Genomic DNA, 20,487 nt, shown 5'->3' with positions numbered 1-20,487 from the left:
TTGAACTTTTTTTTTTTTTAATCATTTTACCTTTGCATTTAACTCATCCCCTTTGGGAGCAGTGGCTGCCATTGTGTGGTGCATTGTGGGATCTTGCTCAGAGAGCCAGAGTGACAGTTTGTGGGAGTGGGGTTCAAGCTCAGAGCCCTAAACACTAGGCCAATACCATAAGCACTTCCAATAGAGGGAGATCCAGCTTTAAAATGTTGAGGTAATGGACCAACCCCAGCCTATGAAACTCAGTCTGCTGTAAACCTAGAGAATCAAGGACCCTGTCTGTCTCAACTCTAAATTCAGACTCCATTGCCTTGATTTTTTAAATCAAATGCAGGTGTTACTTTAATCTAAAAAGGCCACTGTGCAGCAGTACAGTCATTTTCCTTCCCAGGGTGAGACATCTGGTATTTTTTGGTTGCAATTCTTGCGTTAAACCAAACATACAGTATGTCGCAGTGTGTTTGTCTCTCACTTTACAATCCTCTCAATACAGATTATGGCGGTGCATCTTTTCCTTCCACTTGACTTGGATGTCTTGATTGCACAGCCTTCGTCATGATTTGAACCAAAACCTAGATTTCTGGGCTTTTCCCACATCATTGAAATTAGCAATATTAAATGTCTATCACACCGTGTAATACACATGAGCTTCATTTTTCAAATGTTATCACCTTTTGAATGGTGTTCTAATTCTGTGAGATGCACTTGTAAATAATTCAAAAGCAAACTACAATGAAAAAAATGTTTATTTAAAATGTCAAACCAAGCAACAAGTGGGGATGCTTTCCCCTTTATCTGAGGACAACAAAAAGCTGCATCATCAATCATTACTGAGGAGAAACCGGTGCATGAAAAACAGGAATTCATGGTCATAAAAAAATGGCTACACATTGACCTCACATGTGAAACAATGAATGACCTTCAGCTACAAGATAGAAATCCCAAATTAGCAGCAGCATGTATTTAGACTCAAACCAACAAATGCAGTGCATGAAAAAGAATCCAGAGTTAAAACCCAGCGAATGACAGAAGCATTTCCCTATTTGTTTCCACTAGTTTTATCAATTAGCCAGTCTGTTGTTTTTCTTGTTTGAAAAAAAATGTTTTAAATTACATTAAAGTGAAATACAAAAAAAAAAAAAAAATGAATTAATTGATGGATTCACTAAAAGAACACATTTCATATCTTTATGCATACAATGTTACACCTACCATTTTATATTGCTGCCTATACATTTCCTGCAGCTCTGTTTAAAACCCAAATTTCATCAGACATTGTTGCCTTACAGTGTTGCAATAATGACTGGACTAAATATGGCAGGGATTCTCACTGCATGAAAATTTCAACTAAAAATAGAAACTAAACCGCTTTTGTTTAGCCATCCAGCTCAAAGCTTTAAATAAGTTATCAATGGGAGTTTTGGGGAATCCAAATGGCTGAATTTTTGTTTTCCTGGAAGTCAGATAAAGCAATATAGCTTTGCTTCTTCCAGGTGACTGGCAGCAAGATCATTACTCCATACTTGATAGAAAAACCCCAGTAAATCAGGCCTTTTATAATGCCAAAACATATGGAGTTTTAAAGGGAAAGCATCTTTATAAAGAAAGATAAAAGCGATTGATGTAAAGCCATTGTGAGTTTAACTACTATCATAATCTGAGGTGTATTTCGGGTGTTTTTAGTATAGCATTTATTTGGAAAATAATGGATTGCATAGATCAGACCTTTGGGCATAGTTTCAAAAGATTGGACGGATGAGGACAGTACCAGCTGTGAGCCGCCTGTAGGGAATAACTAACCCTGAACCTTACACACAGAACTGAGTCATTGAGTCATTGCTTTAGCAGAATGAGGTAAACTGAGGTTTTGACCTTATTTAAACCACTGATCCCAACTGCATTGGTTTTAATTCTGTAACAATCTGAACCTAACACAATAGCTGATCAGATTTATAAAGTGTCGGCATGTGTGACACAGACGCAATGAAAAGTGTCTCTGAAAATATTAAAGCCTTTTTACACCAGCAGTGAATCTGGAACAAGAATGAAAACATTTAAATCATCACTATCTGAAGAAAACAAAATGTACAAGGAAAACAAAACTCTCATCTACTTCTCAACACACAAAAAACCCTATCAAAAATAAAATCAAAGCCTCTTTGAAAAATAGGAACAACTTTAAAAAGTATAAAAAGGAAAACATTTAAATAACAACAGTGACACGCAACAAAGATTAAAAGCAGGCAAACTTACAGCAATAACCAATACAGTTTAAAGCTTCTCCATACAGGCCAAAAAATATCATCTTGGTAGTGTTTATTCTGTTTTTGTTTTTTCTTTTCACTTTATCAGGGCATAGACTCATGCTTCATATAACAGCCTCTCATTCCTTTTTCGTAAAATCCCTTTTAATGGGATTTTGGGGAAAAAACAGCCTCACCTTTTATTGAATTAATTGAAAAGTCTAGACCAGTTGGACTGATATGATCAAAGCATTCCTTCATAGTAATAAAAAAAAATTATCCAAAGCAAGTATGAATGCATTTATGTCTATTATTTACATGCAGCTGTGTGTGTGTTTTGATCCCTGTTGACCAGCTTTGAATTGTACTGTGTGAACCAGCTCAGAGTGCCTATTCAATTTAATCTGATAACACAGTGGCATGCAAAAGCTAAGTCTTTAAAATGTTAATCACCGCTTGCAGACATAGAACCAAAATCCAAAAGGCATAAAAGTAAAGATGTGTATGGGATTGCTTTTGAGTCAATGGGTTGATGCAATCAGCTGGTTTTCCTTAGATGATCTGTTTGAATTGTAAAGTGCCTTGAGATGACATGTGCTGTGAATTGGTGTTATATAAACTGAATTGAATAGAATTATACAAGTGTGCTTAAACCCCCTTTAATGGCACTAAAAACCTCAAAATGAATTCTGTTTGTTGGCAGCAGTTTATCTATTTCCCTCCTGTATTTATTTTCAACCAAGTTTTATATAGAACTTATATGTAGTATTAAAAAAAAACAGCTATGATGACCTAAAAAATATTTGTTTATTCTTTCTAAAGACTGTAATTGTGGTTTTGCTGAAAAGTAAAGTGCATAGAGTTTGTTCAATTTTACATGACAAATAATGTCTTGTAAAAAAAATTCCAGATTAATCAATCTGCTTGTTTGAACTATTACTTATTCCAGTTTCTCTTTTACATGAGAACATTGAAGCTTTAAAAATTATTATTACATAAGTAATGAAGCAGCTCTGGACCACTTTAACCATTTATTTTTACTTAGCACGATAAAACCAAGTTATAATTAAACAATAAATAATTTTATGGAATGAACTACTAGGAATCTTACTTCAGTTTAGGTCTGGAATATTTTTTGAAGTTGTAATAAACCTGCTTATAATTGCTTTGTAACACTCCAACACAACATATTACCTATGCACCAATCAAGCTGCACACGTAATCAAATCGCCTTGTACAGATCTCCATATTCTAGCGAGGATAACGAGAATTATATTCAGTTGAAAAAAACTGAACAACTAATTAAAAACAAATACTTTTCAGCACCACAAGCCTCAAATATAAAACTGTAACATGTGTGGAGAAAACACAGCATTCTAAAAATAATAAAGTCTGACTTTTTTGTTTTAATGATGAATAAAAGCAGTCCAGGGATGTTTTCTGCACTGTAACAAATCATAGCAAGGCTGTAAGTGGATGCTAAGCAACCTCAATATATGTTCGACCAAGCTTATGAAAACACAAACTAAACTGTCCACACAGCCAGCATTCAAACAGGGACTCAGGTGATGGAAAAAAAAAATGCCCACACCACTACATGAGTTTTTCTGGAAGTTACATAATAGCCCTCTGTTGATTCCCTAAACATGTTTGATGTAGGATAACTGGGTTAATGGCTGTACCTTTTTAGGTCCTATATGTGCTGTGCAAACTGAGTTTCAGCTGATGCCCCCAAAAAAGCTCACACACTAATCTGCACACAGTGTTTGTTGGAAATCATTAAATAACAGAATTAAACATGCCGTCTTTAAGTTTACGACTTTTGCAAATCCAGCAAATAATTCAAAGAAATCTTTTGCATGCCTCTGTATCTGGAATGCTTTGAAACTGCAATCATGGAAAGAGCTATTAGGTCACCCTTGCTGTTGTTTTTGGGTGTTCAATGTATTCTTTAGGTACTTTTAGAAGAAGGAATTTAAGAAAACAAGTTTGGTCTAACCTTTTCATTACTGTATGTCCTTTTTTATGGGAAGTTAAAAGTGATAAATATGTCATCAATCAGCTTTATCTGAAAGTTTTCCCTACCTTCTAATCTTCTTATTGTGTGATTGTCTGGAGCTTTGTCGAGACTATAAATTATAGGAGTCAAACCAGCTTAAATAAGGCTTCACGACTGATAAACCTGCCACTTATCCAAGAGAATAAAAGAGCTGTCAGTTTGAAGTACTTCAATCAAATACCTTTGACAAATCAGAACTTTCAAAAAAAAATTAAAAGAAAGAAAAAGAAAAAAATGTACAAGAAGGCAGTTCAACGGCTGAAAATATCAGACAAAAAGGGAAACAATCTCGGCGTATTTTACACAAAAGTCAAACAAAAAAAATATTTTCCTGATTTTCTTCTAAGCTTGCCGACGTAACATAAGAAACCCCCATTTGTGATGTAAAACCTTAAAATTGTGTAGTGTTCGAGTTCTTATCAAAATAGATGCCCCATGTTCCATTCTTCCTGCTTTCGCGCTGTTCTCTACTTTGCTTTCAAATATGAGTTCATGGAAAACATCTTTTGTTTTTGTGTCCTTTACATGAAACAGTCCGAGTCCACCTGACCTCCAAGTTTCTGCTGCTTTACACGGAGAGTCACACAGCAGGGTTTCAGCACTTCGGCCCCCGGACAGTCATTCCAGGCTCCAGAGCACGATCTGAGACAGAGGGCAGCCAATGAAAAACGGTCTCTGCTGCAGCAGATTTATGTTTGTATAAGAAGATTTGTGCACACACAAAGAAAGCAAAGATCCAAACCGACGGCTTCATTTGTTATGCTGGTAGGAGTACGCCGTGTGTTCTGTTGGAGTACCAATGGGAACAGGCTGCTGGACGGCACTTTCCTTAAAGAAACATCAGGGATTAAAGTAATAAGTGATTTAGTTCATCACAGATTTTAAATATGAAACTTAAAGATAAAAAGGTATTACCTCAACTGAAATGTTGGTGGCAGGCACTTGGGTGTATGGGGGGATGTAAGTCCCCTGCATAGATGTGTTTGTCGGCATATACTGGATAGGGAAAATAAGAACATTAAGCTCATTAAAGAAATGTAGACCGATATTAAAAATACAGCTGTGCAAAGTCTTCCTCTGCAGGATAAAAAGCTGTTTTAGAAAAGCATACTTAGAGGGCAAAAATGACCTAAATGTTTCTATTCTAACTTGATGGTAATAAGAAACCTGAATGCTGTCATAGACTTATGGATTTAGTCATCCGTTTTCACTGAGACAGAAATCCAAAAATAGTTAGCGGAGATTCAAGAGTGAAATGTCAGCAGCAGCAGCCTGTCATCTACTTACTGGGCCGCTGCTGCCCATAGAAAGGTGACTGAGCTGCTGTGTCAGGGGTCCTATCATGGAGGTCGGCTGGATGGACATGGAGTGCTCCATTCCTGACGCGAGGACGGCTCCCTGTGGAAAAAGGCACAACAGACAAAGCTGGTAAGACATGTTCAGGCAGGAGATGAGGGGCGGAATGAGGGCAACAGAATGTGAAGACAGAGGAATTTAGAAAAAAGGTTAAAAGAAACTCACTGTGGGAGGCATGATGTATGACTGATGATGTAGCCAGGAGGGATTGTGTACCTGCATAAGGAAGAGAAAACAAACCATATCAAAATCTGTCATTTAGGAATAATATAGCTCCTGTTTACATTTTTCATTGTATTTGTTGTACCGTCCTCTCTGATACAGTAAACAGCAGAACTGTATTCATGTAAGGCAGTCCTTCATTGCCAAAATCCACTTATCAGTAAATGGATAATCACCAGTCCTCTAACATCCAGATAACAAAATGCACTGTTCGCTTGTTTGGGATCCTGTCATTTCACTCTAACAATACATGAGGATTCATGACTGACTCAGTAACTGCAAGCTGTCAAAGTCCTTGGACTGTAAAACAAGCCCAAATCACCACTTCTGCAGCACCATTCAGTTTGAACTGGTTATGCTGATAAACTGTCAAAAAACAGGGTATTATCCATTATGACCTAAAATCTCCCCATTGGTAGAAAACAGATCCTAGAAATCATTGGTTTTTATTTTAACCAGATATTTTGATGTTCTCTAACTTCTTTTTTTAATGTTTAACTGTTTAAATGTTGCTGCGACGTATTGCCTAGAAATGACGGATCTAAATAGGATTATTCATGGTAATGTAAAGTTTATACCAAAACAACTAAACAATCTGAATCATAGTGCCAACAATTTCAATCTTTTTTTTTTTGTATAAACTTCTGAACTATAACAACTAACATCCTAACTGAGTCTTTTTTTTTTCTTTTTTCGGTATAAACTTCTGGATAAGGATTTCTACAATATCTCTAAATTGCTATCATAATGTTTTGATAAAGAGGTGTATTTTGGTTGACTGCTCTCTGTAGCTACATTAACTTTTAAATGGTATGAAAACAGCTAAAAGCTACTTCTTTTTAAAGAAGAAAAAGGACCTTAACTTGTACAAGTTTGGCCATTTTGAGAAATTCTGCTTTTACATTCAATATTAATTTTTTTCAATATAGCAACATAGGGGGTTTATATAGAACAACCACTGTTGTTCTGCACAGTCTGGTGTTGCATCAAAAATGTAAGCTGTGTTACACAAAGAGGAACCTGGAAAAGTAAATATTTAGTTCACATGACAGGCAACAAGATCACTTTACAGAAAGAAGTTATATACATCACTGGTCCAGATCTTCCCCTATGTTAAAGTAAAGTAACTATTTTTTTTATATATTTCTCAAGCAAACATTTTAGGACCTTAATCAAAAAAAAAAAAAAAAATGGAAAAGAAAACGTTGCAAGCAGATATTACGAAATAACTCTAGAAAGATTGTGTTCTAGTGAATTTTTAAAAGCTCAGCATAGACCTCAGTTCTCAGACTCAACAGGATAAAGAGGGAGCATCTCCAGACTTTTCACTGAAAAGGCTGCATAATTTTTTTCCACCTTGTTTAGGACACAACCAGCATCCCCTGATCACAAGACCTCAGGGATCTGTTAGGAACGGATGGATTTCAAAGTTTGTATGCCAGTACGTCTATTTAGAGTTCTGGAACTAAGAACCAAGATCTTTTAATGCAAGCTAAAGCGAATGAGCTGTAGTTGCATAAGAAACAATGTAAAATGAAAATATTTTGGCAACTTGTTCAGACATCTGGCAGCAGCGCTTTTTACACCCCGCTGTCATCCAAGGATGTTTTTTTTTCCAAGTAGGTGAATAATGAGTCACAATAATGAAGTGTCAAACATATAAAAAAATGAATAAAAACTTTTAATTCTGATAGTGGGCCAATACGACTTAATCTATGTATTATTAAGTGATATGAACACAAATTAAACAATGATAAAACAGGAACATTCAAAGTCAAAATATACTTCAAGGATCCTGATTAAAGATTTTGCATATAAAGACACAGCTGTATCTGCACAGTCAAGGACATCAGGATTTTTTATTTATTTATCGAAATACATTTTCTTTAGCCATTCCCCTTTTAGTACATAGTCTAAACACCACAGTAAGAAGTACAGCATAGAGACCTGATAAAGCCAAAAAGACATTAAACATTATCTATATAGCTGTGATAAGTAACTCAAAATTTTATACAGGGAGAGCATGTAATTCAGTAAAAACAAAGATGCCATAACAGTAACTCAAGATACCCCATAGTTAAAGGAATTTAAGATTATCTGTATTTTCAAGAAGTTACAGAAAATCCTATAGACTTTACTACCGATACACTGACCCAATACCTCCCCCTATCAGTTAATATCCTGTGGCTGAATGCAACAAAGGGCTTCAGGATAAGCTGGAAGTTTCTAGGAAAGTAGATGGAATATATTCCAAAAACATTTTTAAAAACAATTCACTGGACTTGGTTTCCGAGTTAAATTTTTGTGTGTGGAAAGACTATGACCTGGATGACTGAGAAGCTTCCCAAACATAGATGGAATATAAGGAAGTTATAAAATATATTTGTGAACATTCTTCTCCTATATTTGTTGACTATTGCGGGAATAAAACGTGGGTTGCTTTTCATTTAATTAAATTGATTTATGAATACACGTAAAAATCATTAAATCATATTAGCTTGTATTCAATCTAATAAGCTATTGGTAGTATAATAGCGTACATATAAATGAGATTATTTTTCCTGCCTCAGAAATGATTCTCATACCTGATAGGCGGACACATGGGAAGGCATGTATGGGGCAAGCGAGGCTGGTCCAATCATCCGATTGGGAGCAATGCTGTACGGAGAGGAATAGAACCTAAACAAAGAGACATAAAGCAAGATTGTCATATAATCCTAGTTTCTGTAGCTGTGCATGAGACAGATCAGAGGTGCGGCACTGACCCGTTCTGTAGGGCTGTGGTGGGATCATAAGTGAGAGTCATTCCTCCCTAAACAAAAGAGAAATAATGATTACGTAACTGCAAGGAGGACATCTATCAGAGTTAATTTACAGGAAAAAAATGTAACAATCAGAAACAAACTCACAGATTCTGAATCTCTCGTCCACGACCGACCATTTTGGAGATATTTGCCTTGGCTTTGACGTTTCTTCTGGCCTCCATCAGCAAATTTACACAAAAGAGGCTCTGTTTGTGCTGAATCAGGAGTTAATAAGAAATCATCATGACAGCTCATGGTTGCTTTCACCAATAATATTTTAGTTAATTAGGGTCTATGTTTCTAATCAATATGAGATTTTATTTTTTTGTTTGTTTCCTTTTTACAGAGGACAAAAAGAAATGGCTGATAAAGGAAAAAAGAAATCGAACCTTACCTGGAACTCCAGGAGGAGTTTTGATATATTTTCCATTGAAATGTTGAATGATAGCCTCACATTTCTCAGTTGATTCCATCCTGTAAGAAGTAATGAAAGCATTTGCTACTTGAAACGACCACCAGGGAGCGCACCTACCCTCATTCTTACTTAAGAGGGTTTTTTTTTCTTTGATTTCTTCAGAAATAATTTTAATCAACCATAACCTTAAAAAAATCACTGTTACCTCAATATCATTTGGTTAAAGATGTGCAAAAAGTCTTAATATCAGATATTTCATTATAGAAGCATAACATCACATAACACTTAAAAATAACTTTTACATTTTATTTAAGAGAGATTATTTAGTGGGTGGGAAGAATTTTGTTAATAATGATTTCATGATTATTTTTTTTTTTAATCTAAATTTCTTCACAATATTTGTTACTCCAGATAACTTCTATTTACTATCTTTGACCAGATTATTTTTTTCTATTTTTTTCCCCAATATATAAAAAATGGGGGATAACCTCATTGATAATCTGTGACCAGCTTTGTTCCTGTTGTATTGATGTAAAATGTCACAGAGGCCCATTTCTGTATGCATAATAAGCAGGTGATGTAAAATCTACAGCAATCTTAAACTCCTCCTGCAATTGATTCACTCTACTTTTATTCTGACCAATCGCAGAGTGCTTGGACTTCCCCTCACTTAGTCAGTACAAAAAAAAAAAAAAATACTTTTTCTACTATGAACTGCTGCTCTCCAAGATATGTCGCATGGATATTAGCAAAGTTTCAAGTGCAAAATCGCTAATTTTTCAAATAGCTTAATCCACTACCTCTCTTTTTTTTATTTAATTCAGTTCAGTTTATTTATATCGCATCAATTCAAAACATGTCATCTCAAGGGACTTTACAGAGACAATTTAATCAGATCATACAGTCACGCTGGTAAAAAACGTTTCTATCTAAGGAAAACCAGCTGACTGCATCGAGGTTTTTACAGAGAAAATAAAAAAAAAACATGCTGGCCTCCAATCCTCTGTTTGATTCTGATAGATGACCTGCAGCAGGTCCCAACTTTCGATTATTCTAGGTCATTTCTAATGTTAGGGAATAAAAATGTACCCCAAGGTCTGACGTAAAAATAGAAAATGTTTGGAAAAGCATATCATACCCACTCTTAAGTATGGTGAAGGATCTGTGCTGCTGTGGGCCTATTCCTGCTCTATAAGCAACTGGAATCTGTTCATCAGTGCCTACATTGCATTACATAAAATGCATAATAAATAACAGAAAAAATAACAGCAGATCAAAGTTTAAAATTGATAGCCTCTGAAAACGATTTTAAAAAAAGTGTTTTTTTTTTAGTAATAGTCTAAAACAAATGGCCAGTGCTCAAAGTCAATGCTCTTCCAAGGTCAGTGCCCCAAGACCTAAAGCCTAAAGAAAAGAAAAAGCTAAAGTAATAACAGCGATCAATGATCATTGTTGGCGATTTTGAAAAATACAATTATATGTTAATTTGGGATTTTCTTCCATGAAAGATGTATAAAATTAAAGATTTGATTTCTCTCAAATTTGTTTTAATGTAATTTATTTTAAGTTTTTTTTTTCCACATCCTAAGCAGGACTAGATGTGATTAATAACAGCAAAACTTCTACCTGGCAAAGCCCACCCCTCGGCTGGTCCCGTTGGAGTCGCGAAGAATTCGAGTGGAAATGGCCTGACTGAAGGGTTTCAGCATGTTCTCCAACTCAGATTCATCCATGGACAGCGGAAGGTTGGAGATGTACAGGTTGGTGGGGTCCTGTTCCTGTTGCTGAACACAAAGACACAACATGATTACTGAATGGAAACATGGAGAAGTTATCTCATTGCTTCTTTGAGATTAAAAAAACACCATAAAAAATGATAGGTAAGGATATTTATAGCATCATCATATAGCACCATTGCAATTTTTTAGAGCAGATCACTGATCTTTAAAAACCTCACCGTACCGATTGCAATTTTGATCATATCAATTTTCCTCTACAACAGACACAGTTGTTACAAGATCACAATGCAATGTTTAAATCTTATTTTACTAAAATAGTTGAGCACATGAACAATAACCAATGAAACAGTAAAAACTAAAGAATGGTTTTGGATATATATATATATTTTTAAACTTTATTCAGCCAGGTAAATAAGCAAATCAGGGCCGATCAGTCGGTTGATCAACCAGTGCATCCCTAGATATTTGCCTTTACAAATTAAAACAGGGAAACATGCATGTCTGAGATTTTGTGCATTTTGATCAACTAATACAATAATAAAATAGCTCAGTTTGTAATCAGATTAAAAAAAAAGATTAATTAAAAAATAATAAAGAAAATGATGGTATAAAACCATCAAACTGAAGAAAGCCGTCTCTGTTACTTAATTCTAAAGTCATACTGTTTCAAATTAGTTTAATGAATGGTCTGACACTCTAACTTTCTTTCTTGGTGCTTCTTTAATCTAAGAAGAGAAGCATTATGTCTCCTCGCTAAAGATAACGTATCACTAATTCTGACCTTATATGCAACTACATGTTTTATAAATCGGAGTAAAATATTTTGCACATCCAGATCAGTGTTAAAAAAAATGAATGAAATGAATTCATAAAAAGACACTTGTGTTTCAGTGAGCTCATTCCTTCTGTCCTTTATGTGCAGCTCAAACAAATTTTTATATGACCTATGATAACTTGCAAGATGCGTGCTCTGTATCACCTCCGGCTATTATGCATATTTATCATCCGAGATGTGATTAAAAGCCAGTTAATGCCGCGCAAGTTCATTTCCATTCCATGAATAATGCATGTGTAATCTGTGCGACCTATGAGGAAGGTGATTTCTCCTTCACCTTCCTCTCTTTTTTCTATGCTCTGACTCTGCAGAGCGAATGAGCAGAGAAAACCTGCTGCAAACTTCAGCTGTCAGTGTGTTGGGGTGAGTCAGAGAGCGTGCTGAGTGCTGACGCAAGCGTGAGCCTTCTTGTAAACTCCAACACGAGGCTTGAGTGAAATTGAGCTATTTTGTGAGCGGGAGGTGGTATGAATGTCAGTGATCCAGCTTAAAGTGAGATCAGCTTTCCCAGGGTGTTGGTGGCTGTGCGTGACTGTGAGTGTGTGTGATAATCCAGTGTAGGGAAGGCTGCTGGAGAGCATGCATGATTGTCAAGTTGTCTGTTTGTGTGTGTGTGGTGGGTTGACAGGGCGGGTGGCTGGGCACTATGCCCTGCTGACTGGGGAGAGGCTCAGACACTGAGTCAGAAGCCACTAGGGAGAACAGGCAGCTCCTTTGTACAAGGAGCCCAGGGAGAGGCCCCTGGGACCCACTCCGCAGACACCATCACCACTGTGAACACACACGTATCCTTCGGTGGATTAAGTCACAGATTTAGCAACAGACCCGGACAGCTCAGCGTGCAGCAAACATGCAGGGCAAAAAAAAATGACACGCAGCAAATTCCCAACGGAAACAACCATGAAGCACTCTCAGCAGGAAGGCTGGAAAACACGCAGTTTTACACCACATTACTGTAAAGCAGTTGAATAGAAACTCAAATTCAAAGGCCACAGCTTTATAGAATAAAAAAATAGAATAAATAAATTTAAATTTCTAAGCCTATATTTTGACATTCTCCAACTCATTAATTTCTATTTGATGGCACAGATAATTATTTACAATTAAACTGAAAATACCAGTCATGATATGCTACATCTTCAATAGCTATTCTGAGAGAAGACTATTTTAACCTGTTTTTTAAACATTTTTATAGCAGTTACAATCAATGTGCTTTATTTTACTTCCTGGTGTCATAAATAGATGGTGCTTGCATTGCTTTTGTATTTCTCCAACTAAAAACAGATACATACATTTAGTGAATGGTACAAATCAGCTTTATCATATCTTTTATATCCTTCTGAGCCAGTTTATTACCCTTTGGGATACTTTTGCTTTGTTTTTCCTTGGGATGTATTTTAGGACCCAGAATCATTCTGTTGGCTATAGTCCTCACATCAACAACCTATCCTGAGCTGTGCTATGGTGGATTTGTGTTTTGGATTATGCCTGGTGTTTTTATCTATTGAGTGGGTGCAATGTAGCCTTGGGGATATTGGTTGATAATCTTTGGAACAGGACAAAAGTAATCAGTTCTATAAAAAAGAAAAAAATATTGCTTTTTTTCCATTTTGTTAAACTTTGTATTTTCTGAAAATCTGCTAAAAATAAAAGAAAAAATACGAATAACCTGTTAGAAATAAAGCCCGCATATCATGGTAGCATATTTGGTGGTTCTCACCTTGGCCATCTGAGCCTGCACTCCAACAGCCTTCAGTGCCGTCACTGCCTTTTGAGCTGAGGTTGGACTGTCAAAGTCCACAAAGCCGTAACCTGTAGAAACCAGAACATTAAGCATAAGTTAAGACATGAGGTATGATCCATACCAAATAACAGGTACAGGGGCTTGAATTTAAAAACTGCTTTGTCAGTTGTGATTCTTTAGATTTTGAGGAAAACAAGAGGAAACCAAACGCAGCAAAAATAGTTATCTAACTTACAAACAAGTCAGAATCTAAGAAGCAGATACAAACCTCATCATCAGCAAACACTGTTACAGTGCCTAAACTCTGAGGATGGTTATATACCAAAACTTAAGGTGATTTTTAACTTTGCTGGATTTCGGTTTCTGGAGCAGATTACACCCACTCTTTACCCCGTCAGAGGTACAACTGCTGATTTGGTAAAGTTTGTCGGTACTTTTGACAGGTTCGCTTGCAGCCAAACTGATTAACTGTCCCGGCGTACTAAACGTAGGTAGAAAGGATATAACATAGGAGCAGTACATTTGAATAGAAAGAGAAGAGCAAAAATAAATCAAGCATGAATTTTAAGATGAAATTCTGAAAATGTCAGATGGGACTATGTGCAGGCATTCAGCTTTATTTGAGAACCAAAGTAGCAACTGAAACTCATTAAAACTTCCTGTATTGTTTTTTTGTTTTGTTTTTATTTTTAGAGCTCATGTTGCCCCTTGATAGATGTCGCCCTGGGCAGTGAGCCAAACTGTCCTCAGTTGTAAAATCCAACCAGCTATGATTAATTTAAAGTGGGCATCCACCAAGTAATGAAAGGCAAACCATCATCACCCACATACATCCCCTTTGAACAGGTTGCATCAGGAAAGTTGAACACAGACCTAAAGCTTTTAGAGAGGAGGGCTCATCAACAATGGGCTGTACTCAAGCTTCATCGGACTCAAAGTCACATTATGGTTGGAAGGGGTCCAGCCAGAGTCCTCAACTGAATCTGATAGGGGATCCTCCAATCAGAAGCTAAATTCTTGGTTAAATGTAATTAGTTTATCTGATGACAGAATGCTTCTTACAACCATGCTGTTATTTAAACTGTTTTTGTATGCACATAAAGGGTTGTCATGTATCAATGACTTCTCCCTACGCACTTTATCTGCTGCTTAAGTGTTTGTTTTAACATTCATACTTTAATTACTAGTTAATCCAATTTTGTATATAGGCAACTGTTTTATTTTTATCATAAAAATTTCTTCCATATGATCTATGAATGTCATTTTGTAACAAATCCATTTTTTTTCTTTCCTGCACAGTTCAATGTTTTTTATTTTTGGTACTTTTCATGAATGTCTCTTACTTGCTGACATACATTAATTTCTCTGTTGGAAAATAAAATATTATGCTATTCTATTCCTAAACCCATGGAATGAATAATTTTTGGCTTAACTTAAAATCAGGAAGGAATGTTTTTTGACATCTCACCTTTGCATTTGTTGGTCGTCTTGTCCAAGATGGCCTTGGTAGACACAATTTTCCCATACCTGCAAAATAATGAAATTTAAATTCAGGCATCATCACTATACAGGACATTAAAAATATGTATAATATAAATGTTGGTTAACAGTGGCTTTTTTCTATGTTCAACACAGTGCTCTTTAGGACTAAACCAAAATGTATATGCCTGTGCTTTATGAGTAGCGATAGTGAATTCAGTTATACAACTTGACAATAAATTATATGCATCTGAAAAATCTTTAAGGGCAGAGGGTAAATTTAATGAACTGCAGTAATGTATTCTGGGCTTCTACATGCAAGACAGAATTAAAGATTTTCCATCTTTTTCATTCCAGCTCAGGCACAATATCGACAGAGTCATACTTCAAGAGGGAATCCACAACATAATGTGACAAGTGGGTTAAAAAAAATCCCCCTGTTGCATTTACAGATTATCTCACAGGCACCATCTTTGGTGCATGAAGAGACTGTAAAGGAAAAGAACGGATAGTAGTTGACCTAGGCTAATGCTTCTGCATGCAGCAGCGTCTATCAGCTCCTTTCTCCAGGCATGTGCACCCAGTGTAATGTGATATGCTTCTCCTTGGCTGTCCTGTCCAATGCTGGCTCTGAGCCATGCTCCCATTCAACTAACCGGCTTCTCCGTGTGTAACCTCTGAACGTTCTGCTGGGTCTTAGTGCCTGCCTAAACGCAATCCTATATATACCTAGGATTACTGGACTACTGAAAGGTTTTATTTATGTAACAGAGACAGACACGTATTCTTTTTAAAGGATTGTGTGATGCTGGAATTCAAATCTATAATTATATCAAGAGGCTAATAAACATATTTATTCAATATTGTAAATTGAATATTTTATCTCAATGTACACTAATACTATATTGATATGTTACACACTGATATCAAATTCAGTATCTACTCTAAAAACACAAGTCATGCAAAAAGTAAATTTTTTTTTTCATCAGCATTAATATATTTATTACAATATTATGACAAGGACTGACACAAGGTGGTGCATAATTGTGAAATGGCAGGTAATAACATGTGAATTGTTTCGAATAAAAATCTGCCTGTGCATTGCGGTGGGAAAAAACATTTCTCTATTAATTTGTTTCTCAGCCTTCTCCAGAATGTGAGCTTGATTTTGTTTCTTTATTGCACAAAAATGTTCGTCCGGGCAAACACACACAGGTTAGACTTTTGGATAAGAGTCCAGGCTTATCTTCCTGATGCCTAAGAACTTGTTTAGTAGAAGCTACAGGATGTTTGGAGTGGAGTAAAACTCCCCCCATGTTCAAGGTTATTCAACATCCATCTCTTTGTGGGAACTGCTTGTATCAGGTTTTGCAAGAGCTGTATGTAAAACATTGGCAGCCCTTCAGTTAAGTTGTAGTAGTTAGTGAAAACCTTTCTGGAACAAAACCATACAAAACATTGGTAAAGCTTGCATTTTCTCTTTTGCAAGGATTAATAAATGCTGCTTGAATGAATTTTTTTTTAATTAAACTTTTTTTCCCTATTATAATTGCATTGTAACCAACAGGATCTCATTGACTAAGAAGAGACATTAGAAGTGCTTTATCAACCTAAAATAAGAATCTCCTTTCCTAAACCCCAATGAGACTTTAAGGGATGGAGGATTTTTGACTTAATGTTTAAAGCGATCATCAGGAGATTCACAACTTCACCTTTTTTTTTTTCTTCTTTTTTTTTTGAGACAGTGGGAAATCTTCAATCAGCATACCATTTTTCTACTAATTTGAAACAAATATAGAAAATAAAATAGTTAACATAGAAAGTAAAACTGGAAAAAGAAACATTCCTAATGGGACAAAGAAGTGAATTTGGCTACAGGTGTGCACGGCAAAAAATAAATAAATAAATAAATAAATCTTTCTGTTCAGACAGAAAAGTCTTAAAAAGTGATATTTCTCTGTAATCCAGAGTTGGTGACAGTGTAGACGTAAGGGTTTCACTATATGCTCATATCTATAGATCTGTACTTGTGCATAATGCAATTAGAAGCAGATCTTCAGGAAATCGCCTTCTTCCCAGAGAGAAACATTTTCAAGCTCTTTGTCTTTATATTAACATTTAAATGGTGATAGTATTTTATTTCTATATAATTTTTAAAAGAAAAACAATTCTGAAACTTCATAGGAAATTAAACAATCCAGTTTATAAATAACTAAAGGAATTTTTAATAAAACGATTTAAACTTCCTGAAAAATCAGTGAAAGGGAGGATTAAGTGCGGTAACGCCATTAAACCCGGAGAAGCTGGCAGGAGAGTTCTCCTTTCTTTGTGAAGGGCAGGGCGCCCTGGGATGGGTTTACCCCGAGAGAGGGGCCCATGCTTTTTTTCTCCCTATAACAGTATGCATTCATGCCAGGAATAAAAGAAGAAAAATTATTTATTTTTTTACAATTCAAGTGGTTTGTATAGAGGCTGTAAACTCCACAAATCTGTCGTTTTGGGATGAGTGGCAAGAAAAGGTAACTGGTGAAAACAAATATAACAAATCTTATTAGCAGTTAGCTAAAATGGGTCATATAGTGGACACAAATATGAGGAAGACAGTGCCTTATTCAAATGACATCAAAACAAAACCTTTTTTTTGCCCAAAAGCCAGAGAATATGTATAAACACTCCTTTTGTACAGAACCATGGCAGTGGCAGAATCAGGCTGTGGGGGGACTTCCTTTCAGTAATGGTGAGATCTGATGGGAAGTTTGATGGATTTGATGTAAATACAAGATATTTCATTAAAAACTTATTTTAGGAGCACCTTACAGCTGGATAACAACCTTAAACATAAAGCAGGAGCTAAAAAGATAAGGTTTTGTATCCAATCATATGTGTGTGTTGGCCCAGACAAATGCCAGACCTTAATCTATTTCACAAACTGTAACAGCATTTGAAAATCTCTTTTTAACATTTTTCTTTTGTCCAGTCCAACTTGGATCAATATGTATCTCAAATCAGAGTGGGAAAATTGTTTGGATGTTTGTACTCGTCAATGCACTAGAAATTGATTATATAAAATAATAGAATAGAATAGAATAGAATAGAATAGAATAGAATAGAATAGAATAGAATAGAATAGAAAAATCCCTCTATTGTCCCACAATGGGGGATTCTGGTGTTTACAGCAGCAAAAAGATTATAGAAAAATGGTCACACAAATGTGGACCTTAGAAAGATGTATAAGAATAACATAATAGTGAAGGGTTAAAAGATGAACAAAAAAATACTGTACTGTAAAGGGTTTTAAGAATACAAAACTGTGCACCTGGAGAATAAATATCCAATACACAGCTATGGATATTTTTACAGTAATGGATATTATATCGATATCGATACAGCTCTCTAAAGGAAATTGTTTCCTTCATTTTTCAGATTTCTATCTATAGAAGATGTTTTTAATCAGTTCCCCTTAGCGACATACATATACTGTATTAAGTTTGCGTTTTTTATTACTTAAAAAAACAAACTAATGTTTTATTTTTGTAGTTGCATCGTGACGAATTGTGATAGTAATATGATGGGTTATAAATACCTTTGATAGACAGCGCAAGTAAAGAGGGTCAATCCTCTGTAAATTAACTCTTTATCTTACTGCAGTTCTGTTTGACTCTGGATGTGTTATTTTTATGATACAGATACTACATGGTGGTTTTTTCTGATGCAAATATTTAAAATACCACCAGATAATATGTAAGCACGTCCCATAATTAGTGTGCTGTATCTACATGTTGATCCCACAGCATTAACTCGTTCTTAGCCTCGCAGCTCTGCTTGAATCCTTGCTGCTCACACAGTAGACTTAACAGAATTGTGCTCAGAGGTCTCCATGTTGTACAGTAAAGCAGAGACCTATTCATGTGTGAGACTTCATCACTTCTTACACAGTCCAGCTCAGCATCCATCTATTGCTAACAGCCAGAGACAAGAAATGGTAGGAACCAGAGAGGCAACAAATCTCCTAGGGAGAAAACTACAGGAGCCAGAGGAGGAGATTAAAGTTGAATTCCCACCTCTCATTACAAACTTGTAGTAAATCTCAGCATACAACAACTTTCAGGCAGGGTAGGGGGTTGGGATTGTTTGGCAGGGATTTCCTATCATGTTTGTGTCCACATTTACTAAACAAACCAAGAGCCATAAAGTCTGATTTGTTCCATGAGTTATCTTCCTGGTACGTGACTTTCCTCTGTTTCCTGCTGCTATTGAGAACACCGTCCTCCTTCAGTCAAGTTTAGGAGAAAATCTCACCGATCATAATGGGCTCTGCTGAGAGGATAATTTCATGCAATGACTTTATCTGCTCTGTTAAAACAGAAATATGAGAACTACCCCCACGCAACACCACCTGACACTCCTCCCCCCTCCGGTTCTCTGCGTCCTCGACCCTCTACCCCCACACCACTGCCCTGTTTGTCTTTCCCTTTCCCTTGGGTTTGCTGTTTCCTGTTAGGCTGGGCAGCCTCATGTGAGCTATATCTTCCAGACAGCTGTAAAATAACGGGCCTCGCCCTCCCTTCTTTGCCCCCCCTCCCCTTATTTTCAATCTTTCTCCAGTCCCCTTTTTTCCCTCCATTTCTCTCGCTGCTCTCCTGGTTTTCATCACCAGGCTCCAGAATTCAATTAGGTAAAAGCGGATCATTCATCTCAGCCCTCCATGTTTTGATCTCCTCTCCAACCATAGGTCTAACAAACATATCAGATGGATTGGATGGTGCTGTTGTTTGTTTGACATTTTCTAGCCTAACATACATGCTGATGAGCCTCATTGTGTTATTTATAGAGCAGAATGTGACTTTTCCTTTGAATAACAAAGTCTGATTGCTATCAGGATGTATTATTAAATTATACAAAATGTAAAGCATAAATGAACAATGCTTCAAGCATGTTGAGTGCAAGTAAGCTTTCCCATGCAAAAAATTCAGCCAAGCACCCATCACTTCAAATAGCACTACCATTATCTATCCTGCATTCCCTGGTTCCCGCTCATGGCCGACAGCTGCAAAGATTTATTGAGTGTGTAAGAGCACTGCTTTTTGTGCGACTCACGGCTGACAGAGTTTGACCAGATCCTGGTCTGTGGTTCCTGGATGCAGGCCACGGATATAAAGGTTGGTTTTGCTTAGCTGCTCTGCTCCATTCATGCTGTTGCTGTTGCCATTGCTGAATGTGGGGGTGTTGCTGTTGCCATTGCTGTTGGGACTGGGAGGGGCCATCTGATGGTTGGATGGGGACACATATGTCTGCTGAAAAGAAAAAAAAAAGACATGGTCAGATTTAAAACTATGAAATAAAGGAAATCATTATTTTATTACTGTATCATAACAGAATTTATTTCTAAAATCCTATATGTATTGCTTATATAAATAACTAATATAAAGAAATGTCGTTAGGGCTGCACTATAAAAATAAAAATAAAACAGTACAGAAAAGAATACAAAATCCCTTTGTTGTACCACAATGGGGAAATTATGGTGTTACAGCATCAAAAAGATTATAGAAAAAATGGTCACACAAATGTGGAACTTAAAAAAGTGTATAAGAAT

General features: G+C 36.2%; 1 protein-coding gene across 4 annotated transcripts in view; it reads right to left on the bottom strand.

The window, feature by feature from the left end:
* Window positions 1-2,334: 2,334 nt before the first annotated feature.
* The window catches only part of LOC107092010 (RNA-binding motif, single-stranded-interacting protein 2-like), a 30,849-nt gene continuing 12,696 nt past the window's right edge, over window positions 2,335-20,487 (bottom strand). The window contains exons 2-14 of one of the 4 annotated variants that reach the window (XM_015386304.1): window positions 19,991-20,184; window positions 14,883-14,941; window positions 13,391-13,482; window positions 10,723-10,880; window positions 9,076-9,155; window positions 8,787-8,896; window positions 8,643-8,689; window positions 8,463-8,556; window positions 5,821-5,871; window positions 5,587-5,697; window positions 5,215-5,295; window positions 5,021-5,127; window positions 2,335-4,941 (exon numbers count right to left, since the gene is read on the bottom strand). In XM_015386304.1, the coding sequence (XP_015241790.1) occupies window positions 5,050-5,127; window positions 5,215-5,295; window positions 5,587-5,697; window positions 5,821-5,871; window positions 8,463-8,556; window positions 8,643-8,689; window positions 8,787-8,896; window positions 9,076-9,155; window positions 10,723-10,880; window positions 13,391-13,482; window positions 14,883-14,941; window positions 19,991-20,184 (1,155 nt within the window). In that variant the 3' untranslated portion in view covers window positions 2,335-4,941; window positions 5,021-5,049. Of the gene's footprint in view, window positions 4,942-5,020; window positions 5,128-5,214; window positions 5,296-5,586; window positions 5,698-5,820; window positions 5,872-8,462; window positions 8,557-8,642; window positions 8,690-8,786; window positions 8,897-9,075; window positions 9,156-10,722; window positions 10,881-13,390; window positions 13,483-14,882; window positions 14,942-19,990; window positions 20,188-20,487 lie in introns of all 4 variants that reach the window. The other 3 variants (XM_015386279.1, XM_015386289.1, XM_015386297.1) reach the window with 3 other exon arrangements.

Source organism: Cyprinodon variegatus, unplaced genomic scaffold (genome assembly GCF_000732505.1).
Source record: "Cyprinodon variegatus isolate N-32 unplaced genomic scaffold, C_variegatus-1.0 Scaffold16, whole genome shotgun sequence".
NCBI lineage: Eukaryota > Metazoa > Chordata > Actinopteri > Cyprinodontiformes > Cyprinodontidae > Cyprinodon > Cyprinodon variegatus.
Note: the sequence above shows the minus strand (reverse complement) of the source record. Positions and strands in the feature narration are given on the sequence as shown.